The 15,200-nt window shown below is 39.2% G+C and overlaps 3 protein-coding genes across 3 annotated transcripts; all 3 read right to left on the minus strand.

Annotated features, from left to right (window-relative positions):
• Positions 1-70: 70 nt before the first annotated feature.
• On the minus strand, positions 71-816 carry LOC108848919 (60S ribosomal protein L12-2). The gene has a single exon (XM_018622383.2). The coding sequence runs from the start codon at positions 728-730 to the stop codon at positions 230-232; it is 501 nt and encodes a 166-aa protein (XP_018477885.1). The 5' UTR covers positions 731-816; the 3' UTR covers positions 71-229.
• Positions 817-1,152: 336 nt separating this feature from the next.
• Positions 1,153-1,946, minus strand: LOC108853530 (CASP-like protein 5A1). Its single transcript, XM_018626942.2, has 3 exons — positions 1,702-1,946; positions 1,490-1,622; positions 1,153-1,341 (listed from the first exon to the last, which is right to left on the minus strand). Exons 1-3 carry the CDS (start codon positions 1,920-1,922, stop codon positions 1,153-1,155), a joined length of 543 nt encoding a protein of 180 aa, XP_018482444.2. The 5' UTR covers positions 1,923-1,946.
• A 646-nt stretch (positions 1,947-2,592) lies between these two features.
• On the minus strand, positions 2,593-7,109 carry LOC108850979 (cytokinin riboside 5'-monophosphate phosphoribohydrolase LOG3). The gene is made up of 7 exons (XM_057008843.1): positions 6,817-7,109; positions 6,504-6,601; positions 6,307-6,337; positions 5,757-5,856; positions 3,408-3,478; positions 3,182-3,325; positions 2,593-2,912 (listed from the first exon to the last, which is right to left on the minus strand). Exons 1-7 carry the CDS (start codon positions 6,937-6,939, stop codon positions 2,844-2,846), a joined length of 636 nt encoding a protein of 211 aa, XP_056864823.1. The 5' UTR covers positions 6,940-7,109; the 3' UTR covers positions 2,593-2,843.
• Between the last annotated feature and the right edge of the window lie 8,091 nt (positions 7,110-15,200).

Consider the following 15,200-nt stretch of genomic DNA (forward strand, 5'->3'; position numbering starts at 1 on the left):
AATCGAATCAATAAGTGGAGACTAATGAATAGCAAATTTCTCGAATCATTTCAAAGTGCTCATCAAAAACTACCAAAGCATAGCATAAGATTAAATAAAAGCGGTAAAATAACAAACCAAAACTGACTTGTTCTTGTTCTTAACCGAAAGATCGAAACTAAAACCTCAAAAAAAAAAAAAAAGTGAAATAATAACCGAACACAGCACTTGTCAACTTCTTTTTTTTAAATTAATTCTCAGGAATCTCAACCTCACCCTCTTGAATCTCCTGCTGAATATCCTTCGGATCTTTCCCATCAACCGTACACCCGACAGACACGCAAGTACCGAGAATCTCCCTCACGGTCCCGCTCAGCTCCTTGGCGATAGACCTCGGCCTCATGATCCTCGCGATCTCGATGACGTCATCAAACGAAATGTTACCGTTGTGCTTAATGTTCTTCACCTTCTTCCTGTCCCTCTCCGGCTCCTTGAGCGCCTTGATCACCAGCGCCGCCGCTGACGGAACCACCGTCACCTTCGCCTGACGGTTCTGCACCGTCAGCTTCACCGTGACGCGGAGCCCTTTCCACTCCTTGGCGGTTTCCTTCGCGATGTCTTCTCCGATCTTCTTGGGCGCGAGACCGAGGGGACCGATCTTGGGAGCTAGGGAACTCGCCGCTCCGACCTCTCCTCCGGTCACGCGGACGTAGACGTCCACGATCTGGCTCGGGTCCATCTTCGGCGGCATGGTTGACTCGTGGGGGTTGAAACGGAGAGTTTTTCTAGGTTTTTTTTTTGGAGTCCGGAGACGAGGAGGCGCTTGGAGAGGGAGCTCGAAAGGCTTTTGAAGGAGATTGAGGAAGACACGCTAGGGTTTACGAAATGACGAATTTACCCTTGTTTACATATCTGGGCCTAAGAGAATGATATATGGGCTTTATTTAGACTATCGGGTCTCTTTTACAGTTAAGTTTTTTTTTTTTTTTTTAACGGTTTAGTTGATTTAAACTGAATGACTTGTGGAAAAGTGAATACTGCATGTTTTTTTTTTTTTTTAAAAGGCGCTAAATTGAGGCATAAATGCACAATTATACTCTCACCCTTTTATTTACAAAATGTACTAGGAATTTTTTTTTTTTGGAACTGTGTCTTATTTTGTGTGCGCTTTATTTAGTGGGTGGCTAAGGACCAGAAGTCGAGAAAGAAGGAAGGAGACACAGCAAACCAGCTGATGAAGGCCATTGCCGTGGCGGTCTCGAACCTTGTGCAGTGTTTGACGTCACATTTGTCCAGATCGCTGAATAGTACGGTTATGCCAGCAGAAGCAGATGCAGCTGCAAACGTAAGTATGCATGTGATCTGCAACAATGTTTTGAGATGAAAATTAGACAAACGGTCACTTTTGTTGCCTTCTTAGAAACTAATTAACTTAAAAATAAAAAGTGGTGTGTGTGTGTGTGTGTGTGTGTGTTAGAGTGATAAGACTAAGGTTGGGTTTTTTTCTTACTCCATCTCCAATTGTGAAACATTTAACGACTAAGTGATTCCTGAGGCTTCTTCCCACCAGAAGAGCATAAGCGTCGATGATAAGAAGAGACAAGCTCCACAGGCTTTGCAGGCCAACCGCGAAAACCAAACCCCTGTCACAATCGAGAGATATGTTTTTGTCAGATTCATATTTGTCAAAAAATCTTATTAGGTCTAAGAGTTGGATATTACCGGAATGCGGTGGAGGAGTGGAAGTCGGGGGTGGTGAGCATGACGGAGAGGGAGATGAGAGCGGGGACGAACTGGGAGAGGCGGAGGATGAGGCCGCCTGTGGTTCCTGGCATGCCCTGAATATCCTTCATTCTCACTGGCGGTCTATCGTTGGCTCCGCCAGTCGGACCCACCGGGACTGCAATTACCGGACGAACCGCCGGTCGGCTGACGTTCATCATGTGAAGGTGAGTCACTTTTGATTACAGAGACACAAATGAGGAACTAATTAACTCGACTGAGTTTGCTCTAAACACATCATATGTTTACCGCAAAAGTTTGAACAGACCCACCTTGTGAGACACGAAACTGCTACTTTGGTGGTCTGAAAATGGAATAAGTGTGGACTTTTTTTTGTCAACGAGTTAATTAGTTAATGTGATGTGTTTTGATAGAATCCACCCAAAACATAGTATTTAATGTTCCTAACTTTAGATATTTTAAAGTTCAATATGTAAAAATTAATATCCATTGACTTGTAACCGACCTTAAAGCTATTGAAGAAATTTTATATCCAAAAACAGAATATTAATGTGGCATACTTGATTTTTGTTTTGTGGGTGCTATTCTAAAATATTTATGTTTTATTAACATTTATTTCAAATATGTTAGACATAATATCAAAATTTACTAGTACTATTTTCGACAGTTTATGTTATTACTTTTGAGAAAGTTTATATTGAAAGTAGTAGTATTAAGCTAGAAAAAAAACACTCGAAATTTATTTGAACACTTGCAATAAAACTAAATTTTTGGTTTCTTGTTCTTTTTCCTGTGTTTATTTCTGTTGTAATATTGATAATTGACAAAACAAAACAAAATACGAACAAGAAAATGTGAAACTTTTTTTGATTACAGAACAGAGTAGATGAGATCTTACAGATAATTAAAAGACATTGGAGTTAGAAAGACAGTTCTAATAACTTGCAAGAAAAAAACTCCCACCGAATTGGAACTTGTTTTTACTTTACACCAACTAATCGGAATCTATTCCTTCCATTTTTAGTAAGATTCGAAAACCGTGAAAATCTCTGACATTTTCGTATCTTATAGTATATAAAATATTTAAATAATTATCTAGACATATTATATCTTGATCATAATCATTCTCCAATCCGTTCCATCTCCCAGCAAAGCTTAGACGCAACACTTTCATGGCAAGGTGCATATTCCTGCAAAGTAACAACAACAATGTATAAGGTTAACCGGGCTTCGTAGCCTGGTGGTAATGGAACCTCGGCTGAGGTGCCCGCCACCCAGCTTCGAAACCAGGCCACAGCGATTTAACATCCTTACTGCTGGGGCGCTGGACCCCTTCGGGGGATATTTGGGAAAGTGGCTGCCCAGACACCAGAGATATCAAAAAAAAAAAAAAAAACAATGTATAAGGTTATCTAGAGATTCAGAAACATTTCATCTTCATTTTATTTATTCAGTTTACCTCTAGCTTCTTCACAAGCTCTTTAGCAGTAGGTTCAGAGACTATGATCTCACGAGCAGTTGGGCTGATGAATCCTTCTTCGACGGCTTTATCAATGAATGAGAGCAGAGAGTTGTAGTATCCATCAACATTGAGCAAACCCACCTGCAGAAAGTTTGTTTTGATGGTTTTGGGTTCTTGAATTTTCCGTTTAAAGTGTGAATCTTAGGGATGGGTTGTTTTTTACCGGCTTGTCATGAATTCCAAGCTGAGCCCAAGTTATGACCTCAAGCAATTCTTCAAGTGTTCCATAGCCACCTACAAATATCACACAAGACTTTAGATTTGATTTGTTAAAAGAGAGCAGGTTAATCTGTTATTATGATATGGTTAAATCAATAAGTGTGTCATGTACATTGTACAATGCAAAACCAAGTAATAGAGTCGATCTCCTCTCTGTTACAATTTTGTACATTTGGTATGACTACAAAAGCAGGACCTTGACTTTCCATTAGTGATCATATTAAGTGTGGGCCAAAAAAATGTCATTTGTGGGGACTGTTTCAAGTTTTGTCTCTTAACTTGAAAAGGGCAAGAAGAAAAGTGTAACATCCCGGGTTTGTGGTATGTGAAAAGGCTTAAGAAAATTGATTTGGCTACCTATGTCACCAAAGTTGACTTACCTTTTCCGTCACACCTCCGTTTAGAACTCCAGAGTTAAGCGTGCTTGAGCTGGAGTAGTGAAAGGATGGGTGACCTATCGGGAAGTGATTCGCGATACCGTGTAAGTGAGGCCAAAACACGGGGAAAGGTCGGGTGGTGATTACAGGGTCAGTAAACAATGATTTCGAGCCTTGGAAAATTAACGACCGACCGTCGGATGGGATGGGGCCCACGGGCCGAGAGAGCGGGCGTGGGTGGCCTATTAGCCGTGGACGGGTCGGGGCGTTACAAGTGGTATCAGAGCTGGTTAGCCGTCTCAGTTCTGACCTGAGAGGCGTCTTGAGACCTGTCGTGGGGCGCAACGAGGACGTTGCGTTCTTTGAGAGGGGGTGAATTGTAACATCCCGGGTTTGTGGTATGTGAAAAGGCTTAAGAAAATTGATTTGGCTACCTATGTCACCAAAGTTGACTTACCTTTTCCGTCACACCTCCGTTTAGAACTCCAGAGTTAAGCGTGCTTGAGCTGGAATAGTGAAAGGATGGGTGACCTATCGGGAAGTGATTCGCGATACCGTGTAAGTGAGGCCAAAACACGGGGAAAGGTCGGGTGGTGATTACAGGGTCAGTAAACAATGATTTCGAGCCTTGGAAAATTAACGACCGACCGTCGGATGGGATGGGGCCCACGGGCCGAGAGAGCGGGCGTGGGTGGCCTATTAGCCGTGGACGGGTCGGGGCGTTACAAGATCAATTGGTGACAGCTTGTCCTGTGGGAATGCTGTTAAAGGGTGAGGACCTGGGTTCGAGTCTCACCAACAACCTAATTATGGAGATAATGAGATCTCATAATGGAGGGGTTGGGGTCGGTGCGCTGCAGCGCTGTGAACCTGGGGTCCATGGGCAGGTGTTCCACGGGACGGGTTGTCACAAGAAAAGTCGACTTTTTTTGTGACAACCTGTCCTGCGGAACCACCCGTCCGTAGACCCAAGCTCACAGCGCTGCAGCGCACCGACCCCAACCCCTCCATTATGAGTTCTCACTAACTCCATAATTAGGTTGTTGGTGAGGTTCGAACCCCCGACCTCACCCTTTAACAACTCTCCCACAGGACAAGCTGTCACCAATTGATCTGCAGGTCAATTGGTGACAGCTTGTCCTGTGGGAGAGTTGTTAAAGGGTGAGGTCGGGGGTTCGAACCTCACCAACAACCTAATTATGGAGTTAGTGAGAACTCATAATGGAGGGGTTGGGGTCGGTGCGCTGCAGCGCTGTGAGCTTGGGTCTACGGACGGGTGGTTCCGCAGGACAGGTTGTCACAAAAAGTTTGGTCACGGTAAGACTACACAAGCTATAGATTAGAGTACCCCCTAAGTTGGAAAAAAAAAACAGAGCAATAAACAGAGCAAAGAGAAGGAAAAGGAGATAAAGTGCAGATGTTTTTTTTTCTGGTAAGTGCCGTATGTTGATGGTCAAAGCCTTTTTCTTAGACTGGTGACTTTAAATAGTTACATTTTTTTCATTCAAAAACATTTAAAAATAAAGAACTTTCCACAGCAGCTTTCACACTGCAGATTGACCAAGAAATCATGTTTTTTTTGTAACTAAGAAATCATGTTTTGTTTCTGTAACTAAAAGAAATCATGTTTTTACCAAACTCTTTTCTTCTCTCTTTTACAAAACTAGTCCAGAAAATAATTTTCTTTTCATGAACAAACATTTCTTTTTTCCAAACTTTGATTTCCCATTCAATTGTTTTAAAGAGGATAAAGTGGTTTTCTTGAAGTTCCTTGTGTCACTAGAGTTTGACCATTTCTCATGTATCATCATTACTTTTGTTTCAAACAAAAGGAAAAATTTGAGGTTCATATATCTTTGTAATGAAAGAAAAGGTACGTTTGATAATTTGGATGATGGATGGGTTTTAAACAACACCTGGTAAGGCAATAAAAGCATCAGAGTGCTTAGCCATCTCAGCTTTCCTTTGGTGCATATCTGCAACTGCTCTAACTTCTCCTACTGTTTCACCAGTCAACTGTCAAAAAACAATGATTATCCACCCATAAAAGAAAGCAATAACTAAAAGTAGCTAAAGGGCAAAAGCAACTTTGGACTCTTCTACAGGCAAAAGCAATGATGCAATGCAACTAATCGTAATGTTTGTATGTTTTTTGAAATCTCCTACAGAACCCTAACATATAGTTAACCCCTTTCTAATCATACTCTTCATATATCTTATATTAAACTGAAGTTACCAATGAGGAAATTTATATTTAAGGATACCTAAAGAAGAGGAGGCAGAAAAGAGAAAACTAAACTCCTCGTAATCATGATACTTAAGAAAAGGTAACACATATGGAGAAGAGTAAAACCGAATCAAAGATAGAATGGTTTTTAATGGGATTTGGAGAACATCAAGAGAAACTAATAAACAAACAACACTGTTTTTCTTTTTTTGAAATTTTCTTCTTTGAAAAGTTCATACCTCTCTAGGCATGAGGGTCTTTGGAATTATTCTGCAGTGACAACAAAAGGACAAAAAGAGGTTTTATTAGAAATATTCAACAATATAATCCAACACTTGTGTTCCATCAGAATCTCAAAAGACAGTTTTCTTTTGTATGATCTTAAGATCACAAAGTTGTCAGATAGTTTTAAGTGATTTGACTAAGAAAAAGTTACCCAATAACATGACGACCACCATCATGGACAGCTTGTGAAACCAAACCCATCAATCCTATGCTCCCTCCTCCATAGACTAGATCAATATCCCTTGAAACCTGCAGAACAAAAAAATACAGAGTTACACATTAGCCTAAACATTGATAAGTAGAATAAAAATCGTGTAACAAACCAGAACCAGAATATTCTGAAGTTATACCATTTGGCACGTTTCGGAAAAGGAATAAATGAAGCAAAGATGCACATCATATTATCTCGAAACCAACCAGCATAATCAAAGACATAAATACGTTGAAACTTATGTATGTGTTACCAGTTCGTTGCCGAGATCTACAGCAGCATCTTGGTAACTACTCTTCTTGCCTTGGCTGCTTCCACAGAAGACACATATTCTTTTGAACTTTGACTTTTGCATCGTTTCAGCTCTGATCTCCATTTGTATATGATCTTAAACTTTATGAAAAATATAAAACTTCTCCGGAACGAGAAAAGATGAACAGATCTAAGGTTTCTTTCAGCACAAGAATCTAATTTCGTAAGACAGTTATGTGTGACAAAGAAACCTAACTAAAATCTCAAAAATCTTTTTTTTTTTGCGGAGTTGTTTTTATCCTCACCACTAATGTTTCCTGGCTCAAGGGTTGCTGTTATATATAGTGCGTCAACCATTAAAGCCTTTTTATTTTTAAATTACTGTACATTCTTTTTTTTTTTTTTTTAAAATTAATAGTTTTTTTTTTTCACTTAAAATTTCCTTTATTTATTTATTGTCAACATTACAAAACAAAACTAAAGAACAAAACAGCACAGACGCTGGAGCCTAAAAGAACGAGAACCAGGTAGAAAGGAAGGAGACAGTCGATGGTCGATGTCGCTGAGCCCTCGATAATGAGTCCAATTTTGCGCAAATCAAACGCTGAATCTCAGCAATAAGAACAGCAGGAGGTCGAGAGACCTGGGAGTGAATCCTTGAGTTCCTCTCCTTCCATAGCAAGTAGACAGAAGCTTGAAATGAGAGATGAAGTATGAGGTTGATATTATTATCCTGAGTGGGGCTACTGATCCACCTGAGTCCATCTTCGAACAAATGAGGAGGAGAAAGATGGAGTCTAGAGTAGAAAAATTCCCAAACCTCCTGACTGTAAGAACAATCGAAGAATAGGTGTTGTCTGCACTCATCACTACTGCCACAGAGGAGGCACATAGGAGAGACAGTAATCCCCCAACGCCTCATTATGTCTCTAGTTGACAGTCTATCCAGTGCTACAAGCCACGAGAGAAAAGCATGCTTCGGAATCATACCTGTAAACCACACTGATCTATACCAAGGTACTGCCGGAGAATGATTAAACAAGTGATTCCACATGTCTGAAGAGGAGAAACTATCTTTGGGAGCGTTCCCACCAATCTGCCAAAGATACCGATCGTCCACCTCAGAAAGAGACATATCTGTCGGGTCCGGTAATGAGTCTTTAAAGAACACGATAGTTGGGTTTCTTGATCTCGACGAGGTCAGCCACCATCGATTACCCAAAAGAGCATCATGAACTGTCGCATTCTCAGCTAAGCCCGTGGTTCTTGGAGCATTCACACCCACCAGCTCGATTAATGGACCTAGAGATATCCAATTGTCGAACCAAAAGCTACCAGTAAATCCTGAGCCTATTTTGCAGAAGACAAAGGGACGAGCCAATGATCGAAGCTCGCAAAGGGATTTCCAAATCCAGCTACCTCCTCTGTTTGCATCCAGGACCCAGAATTTTTTTACTAAAGCTAGCACAACACTTAAGTGTTCAAATTTAAGTAAAATATCTAATAAAATTAAGAAAAAATAGAAGGCTTTCGTAAAACCATTAAAGCTTGTTTATTTTGTTGTTAAATATCATAATATCGTGTTTAGACTTTATAAACCCCTCTTATGATATTTCTGAAAGAAAGCTCTCAATGATTTTTTTTATTATTAAAAACTGGTTTAATGATATAGCTTCCTCACTTTCGTTTTTAGGACAAATATTTCATTTTCTATATAAAAATAAGAAAAAATGGACAGCATATCTGGACAATGTGAGATGGGTACAAACGTTGGTTACTGATACTCATGCAAAACAAATAGAGAAAGGGGGAAAAAAAAGCAACCAAAGCAAAAAGGCCACACTAATATTCTAATGCAACCATGTAGATGTTATGGATACACCAATGAGACATATAACCCTCTTTTGCTTAAAGAGATATAGAATGAATAAGTTAACGGGATGATAATGTGCCATTGATGATTGGAATAAGAAAACAAAGTGATGGCTTCTATTCATCTATTGCCAGTGTAGCCTAATTCACCCTCCCTATGTAGACAACCTTCTTGTTCTTTGCGTAGGAAACGTTTCTACTATTTCATTCGAAAAAAAGAAAAATACGTTTCTACTATTTTTATTCCCTATATTCATTTTTCACCTTTTATAAGATAATATTTCATTATCCTAAGCTATAGTATGGAGTTGTGATATAAAATTGTTTTACTTTTTAGACTATTATTTTTGTCTTTTTCTCTCAGAATAAAGTACTCATTAAATCATCGTTGAAATATTTAAAGTTATGAATTCAGAAATATATACAAATTATTGCTTTAATAAAAGAATGAAAAATACAATTTTTGTTACACTTTCCATTTCAAGAGAACCTTTTTATAGTTTTTATTTATTTACAAAATCAAAATTATAAAACCGCAAGCTGAGAGGTAAAATAATGAGAAAAAACACTAGTTTCGTCAAGCCTCTATCATAACCCTATTGAAATGTTGGCTTGGAATGCCAGTAGCCCCCCTCCCCGCCCCCCCTACACACACATACTCTCGTACTTAACTGTAAGCAAACACTTGCAGTGTACTTAAGATCATATGCATTTGCATATAATATGTGTATATAGCGCATGAGTATTTAAATAAGAAAATAAAATAAATACAAATCCCAAGATATGAGTTGAGTTGATGTTTTACCAAAAAAAATATGAGTTAATAAATTTGTAAAATAGTGTGTATTAGTATATCTGCATGCTTGCATGCGCATTTTTCTCTTTTTTTTCCTTTTCATCTCTACTTTCACTCCACCTTCTTCTTGGGGTTGTCACTTCCGACCCAATTTTTATTTTATTATAATAACCATGATGATGGTAGTGATATCACAATTTAATTAGATGATAGTTTTGTGTCCAAATTGAAAATGTTACATATTTGAAAATGAGCACAAGAGGTTTTATACTCGAATCTTTTTTTGTAAGCCTGTACAGAAAAAGAAACGAAAAAGACAATTTTAAAGGTGGACGTTTGAAGAACATATTATCCTTTTTCACAAAAGGTTAATATTTGTCCCCAATTGATTTTAACATGGTTTCAAAGTTTTACCGAAAACAAAACATGATTTCAAAGACTTATTCATGCCTGACATAGCATTAACGAACATCTAACGGAATCGTAAATCACATAATTAAAGAAGTTTTTAAAGAAAAAGTATTAAGATATTGAACTTAAGTCAAAAAAAAAAAAAAAAAAAAGATATTGAACTTGTCCAATACAAATTTGTAAGTTATTTTGCCGACAAAGGGGTGCAAAGGTGTTAGAATAATACAAGCTTATCAATTTCTATGCAGACATGAAGGAAAGGCTCCACGCTTTCTACTGAATATATATATGGGTTATTTATTCATGCCTGCCAAAGAAATGCTTGATTTTATTTAATTTAAGATTAAGGTGATGAAAATTTTATTAAGACATATATAGGAGCATCATTTTTCATTTAATCTCCGGCTGTTAAAAAGCTGAACAACTTTTTACAATATTAATTTTTCCGAAGCATTAAAAGAGAAGACAAGAAATTTAAGCTAATGTTGGAATATTTTAATGTGCAATTCTTCACTGTTATAGGTTTTTTGTTCCAAGCGTATCACCACCAATTTTTCAGTAGTACCATCATTCATGATTAAAAAATGGCTCAAAACCCTTTGTTAATAAATAAATTCTAAACCTTATATGAAAAACTTAACCCAAGCATAATATCTCACTATTGTCTATAATTTGCTTAAAATGTTATAATATCTTCTCACAATTTGTTGTAGTAGTGTTGAAAAAGAATAGGAATAGTTTATTCGGAATAAAACTTATAAATGTAGTATTCAGGGTATTTTTAGCTGTTATGAACTATTTTAATGATTTTTTCTTGGTTTTTTTTGTTGGTAACGGCATATGTTAAATTAAGAAAATGCTAATTGGGAGGCAGGATACAATTCTTACTGTCGAATGTCCATCCATTTTTAATTAAATATGTTTGAATATGTTAATATGTCCATCAATTTTTATTCTTATTTTAATGATTTTTTTTCTTGGAGTTAACTATGACCTATTGTTATGCAAGATGTTATCGAGAGACAAAACTTTTTGGTGCAGAAATGATACCTCTAGTTTTAAAATGTAATTTTATTCTTAGAATTTTGACATCTTATGAAAGGACAGTCCACGTATGGACTATGTTATGATTGCATGGGTAAATTCTTTTTTTTTTCTTTTTTTTTTATAACTCTGGTATCTGGGCAGCTACATTCCCAACTATCCCCCGAAGGGGGTCCAGCGCCCCAACGGAAGAGATGTTAAATCCGTTGTGGCCAAGGCGTGAATTCTTGAATGTACAAGACGTGAAACTTAATGCAAAACTATCAATAAAGGTCGATATGATTCTTTAAACCAAAAAAGTTCGATATGATTCCGACAATATTGTAGATTTATGACTCTCCAAACCCGAAAGGAACAAACATTTATCGCTTTGAACCGAAAATAGAACCCCCAAACCTATTTTTTCCTCAACGGACCGATGCTAAATCCACGAATTAAGGAAATGAAGAAAAGAGGAGACAACAAAACAAGAAAGGAAAAGAGAAGAACATGGATTTGTAAATGGTCAAAAGAGGGACAGTCAAACGTCAGAAAGGGACAAATCATTTGTTTAGTACTCCTCCAGTTATCATAAAGTGTCGGACAGTTAATACCGTTGCTTAAGAGTCAGATGTCTCTATCAATTAATTAGTGTTAACTTACTTAAATTACCCTCCCATCAATGTATATTAGGAGCATTTCTGCATTGTGAAAAAGCCATGCACTATTGACGCTATTTTTTGTTGTTGTCAACTATTGATACGCACTCCTCTTTATGTTCTCTTTAATAGTACCATGTTATGTATACCATACATCTTAAATAAAACTCTTTCAGTAGACTAAATTCACATTGATATTTTTGAGTGAAACATGTTACAATTGGAACATTTTGACAAAACAATACAACAAAAAAATATGTTTTTTTAGTATTTACTTGAACTATAAATTTATTAAAACTTACATATACTTACGCAGATAATCAAATAATTTTACAAAGATTTAAAGAAATGAAAACTTTTTAAACGGTTAAAAAGACAACTATACGTATACAACATGTATGTAAGGAGTTTCTGAAGACAAAAGGAGGAAATAATGTAATCTATATAGCAAGAAGAGTGGTGAAGACGGACCGCAAGGATGTCGCTGGTTCTGAATGGCCTCCTTTCACTTCAGTGACGGACCGAAAAGCCTTCAGGAAGCTTCAGCGACAAACTGTACTGCAGCTCTGTGAAGACGATCCTGACCCAGGCTCCTCCGACGGAATCTCGGTCTCAGTAACAAATCATATTCCGCTTGTGGGCTCTGTGGAGGCACCCTCTGTGCATCCACAAATTTTTGAAGCTTAGTGCTTCGGTTCCACCCTTTTGTCCTTCATAAATGAAGTGTTTTTGTTGGAATATAAGAGGCCTTAATGGCAACGCAAGAAAATCGGATGTAAAGAAGTGGATTAGTTCAAACCATCCTATATTCGGTGGTCTTTTGGAAACGCATGTGAAGCAAGAAAATCTTGATACTATCATGAGGTCAATTTTCCCGGGATGGAGGTACGACTCCAATCATAGTGATGCGGCAGAGAACGGCAGGATTGTGTTCATGTGGGATCCTTCGCTATCAGTGGTCACCTACTTGAAGACACCTCAGATTATGGTTTGTGGGGTTCTCAATCCAGCGACAAATGAATCTCTTACAGTGGGTGTTGTTTACGCTTACAACGAGCCTAGTGATCGGGCTTCTTTGTGGGAATCAATCTGTCAGATCTCCACCTCCTCCTTGATAACGAACTCCCCGTGGCTGGTCCTAGGAGACTTTAATCAATTCTTGGCTGTCTCTGAAGTGTACTCCCTTTATCCCTCCTCCTTCTCCATTGGAGGAATGTCTGATTTCCAGGATTGTTTGCTAACCAGTGAGCTCTTTGACCTTTCCTTTCGTGGATGTCAGTTTACTTGGTCTAACAAAAGTCCTTCCAACCCGAAGTCAAGGAAATTGGACAGAGCCCTAGTAAATGAAGCTTGGATTGACAGATACCCCAATTCTCTAGCGGTTTTTGATGCGCCAGGCACTTCAGATCACTCTCCTTGTCTGGTAACTATTTCAGATGACGCACCCCGCAGAAAAACAAGATTCACCTTCTTTCCATTTTTTGCCTCCCATCCTGATTATGGTCAACTTATGGAATCTGCTTGGTCTGCTCCGGTAACTTCAAGATCGCCTATGATATCTCTGTACCAGAGATTGAGAGCCGCTAAGAGTTGCTGTAAAGGTATTAATAAGTCGAAGTTCAGTGGCATCGAAAAGAGAACACAAGAGGCTTTCGAGAATCTGCAAAATGTTCAAACTCAGATGCTTAACTCCCCTTCTCAGGCACTCTTTCAACAGGAAGTTCAGGCTCGCGAAGCTTGGCTTATTTTTTCTGCGGCAGAGAGGAATTTCTTTCAACTCAAATCTCGGGTTAGATGGGCTTCAAAGGGTGATCTGAATACAGGTTTCTATCACAAGACTGTCAAATCTAATCTCTCCCGGAACTTGATTCATTTCCTTACAGATGCGGAGGGGAATAGAGTTTTTGATCCTCAAGAGATAAAAAATATGGCAGTGCGGTTCTACTCTCTGCTTCAAGGACGCTCCAATTCAGCGGTATCCCCCCTCTCTCGGGAGTACATTCAAGCGATTCACCCTTATCGGTTTGATCCCGGCAAGGCAGAGGCTCTCCTGGCCATTCCTTCCGATGAGGTTATCAAAAACACACTATTCTCCCTCCCAAAATGTAAGGCTCCTGGCGCAGATGGTTTTTCTAGTGAGTTCTTCACCACATCTTGGGAGTTGGTTGGCAAGGACTTTTTAGACGCTGTGAGGAGTTTCTTCACCTCATCAATGCTGCCTCGCCAAGCAAACGCAACTGTGATATCCTTAATTCCTAAGATCTCAGGAGCATCATCTCTCACTGATTTTCGGCCGGTCTCTCTTTGTAACACGGTCTACAAAGTTATTTCCAAGATTATAGGGGCACGGTTAAAGACGATCACTCAGGAGGCGGTACAGAATAATCAAGCAGGATTTGTAAAGGGTCGGGTTCTAGCTGACAATGTCCTCCTCGCAGCTGAGCTAGTCGCGGACTTCAACAAAAGAGGCAGGGTTACTCGAGGGTGTTTGCAAGTAGATATAACGAAGGCATTTGACAGCATTGAATGGGAATTCATCATTAATATTCTCTCCGCTTTTGGCTTACCACCGAGATTCATCAGTTGGATAAAGGCTTGCATCTCTACTCCTCACTTCTCTGTGGCCATTAATGGAGAGTTGGCTGGGTTTTTTCCGGGGAAAAAAGGGTTGCGCCAGGGAGATCCTATCTCCTCCTCTTTGTTTGTGATCGCCATGGATATCTTGTCTAAAGAAATTGATAAAGCTGTTTTAGAAGGGAAGTTTGGCTCTCATCCCGCTTGCATTGATCCTCTCGTTTCTCATCTGAGTTTTGCGGATGACCTACTCATTTTCTTTGATGGCAACTCTTCATCTCTTCGGGCTATTCTTCAGGTCCTCAGAGATTTCCAAAGATGCTCAGGCCTTGCGCTGAATCTTCGAAAGACCTGTGTGTTCATTGATGGAAACGATCGCATTTCATCTTCTGAATTGGCAACCGAGTTTGGCATCAAGCAGGGCTCGCTTCCGGTGAAATATTTAGGTCTGCCTCTATCGCCTAAGAGACTAAGGTGCGATGATTACCAGCCTCTGATTGACAAAATCAAAGCGAGAGTCACATCTTGGACAGCACGCCACCTCTCCTTCGCTGGCAGGCTTGTCTTGATTCAGTCAGTTCTTTATAGCATGATCCGATTCTGGGCTTCTGTATTCCCTATACCGAAAGGTTGCCTTGACAGCCTTGAACGCATATTAAATGCTTTTCTATGGACGGGAGCACCAGATTCTGCTAGAGGAGCAAAGGTATCGTGGGAAGGAGTCTGTGTTCCAAAGGATTGCGGAGGGTTGGGTTTAAAACCTTTGCGAGGATTGAATGTTATCTACGGAATCAAACTTCTTTGGAAAGTCCTCGGTGGCTCTGACTCCCTCTGGGTCGCTTGGGTCAAGCGCCATTACTTAGAAGACAGGATTATTTGGGTCTCTGATTTTTCAAATGTTGGAAGTTGGATTTGGCGCAGTTTGATGAACCTTCGGGAGACTGCAAGACCGTTTATCACTTGTCATATTAACTCGGGCAGGACAGCTTCTTTTTGGCATGACAATTGGACCATGGCAGGACCTTTAATAGACATTACGGGCCCCTCTGG

Source organism: Raphanus sativus, chromosome 4 (genome assembly GCF_000801105.2).
Source record: "Raphanus sativus cultivar WK10039 chromosome 4, ASM80110v3, whole genome shotgun sequence".
In the NCBI taxonomy this organism is placed as follows: Eukaryota; Viridiplantae; Streptophyta; class Magnoliopsida; order Brassicales; family Brassicaceae; genus Raphanus; species Raphanus sativus.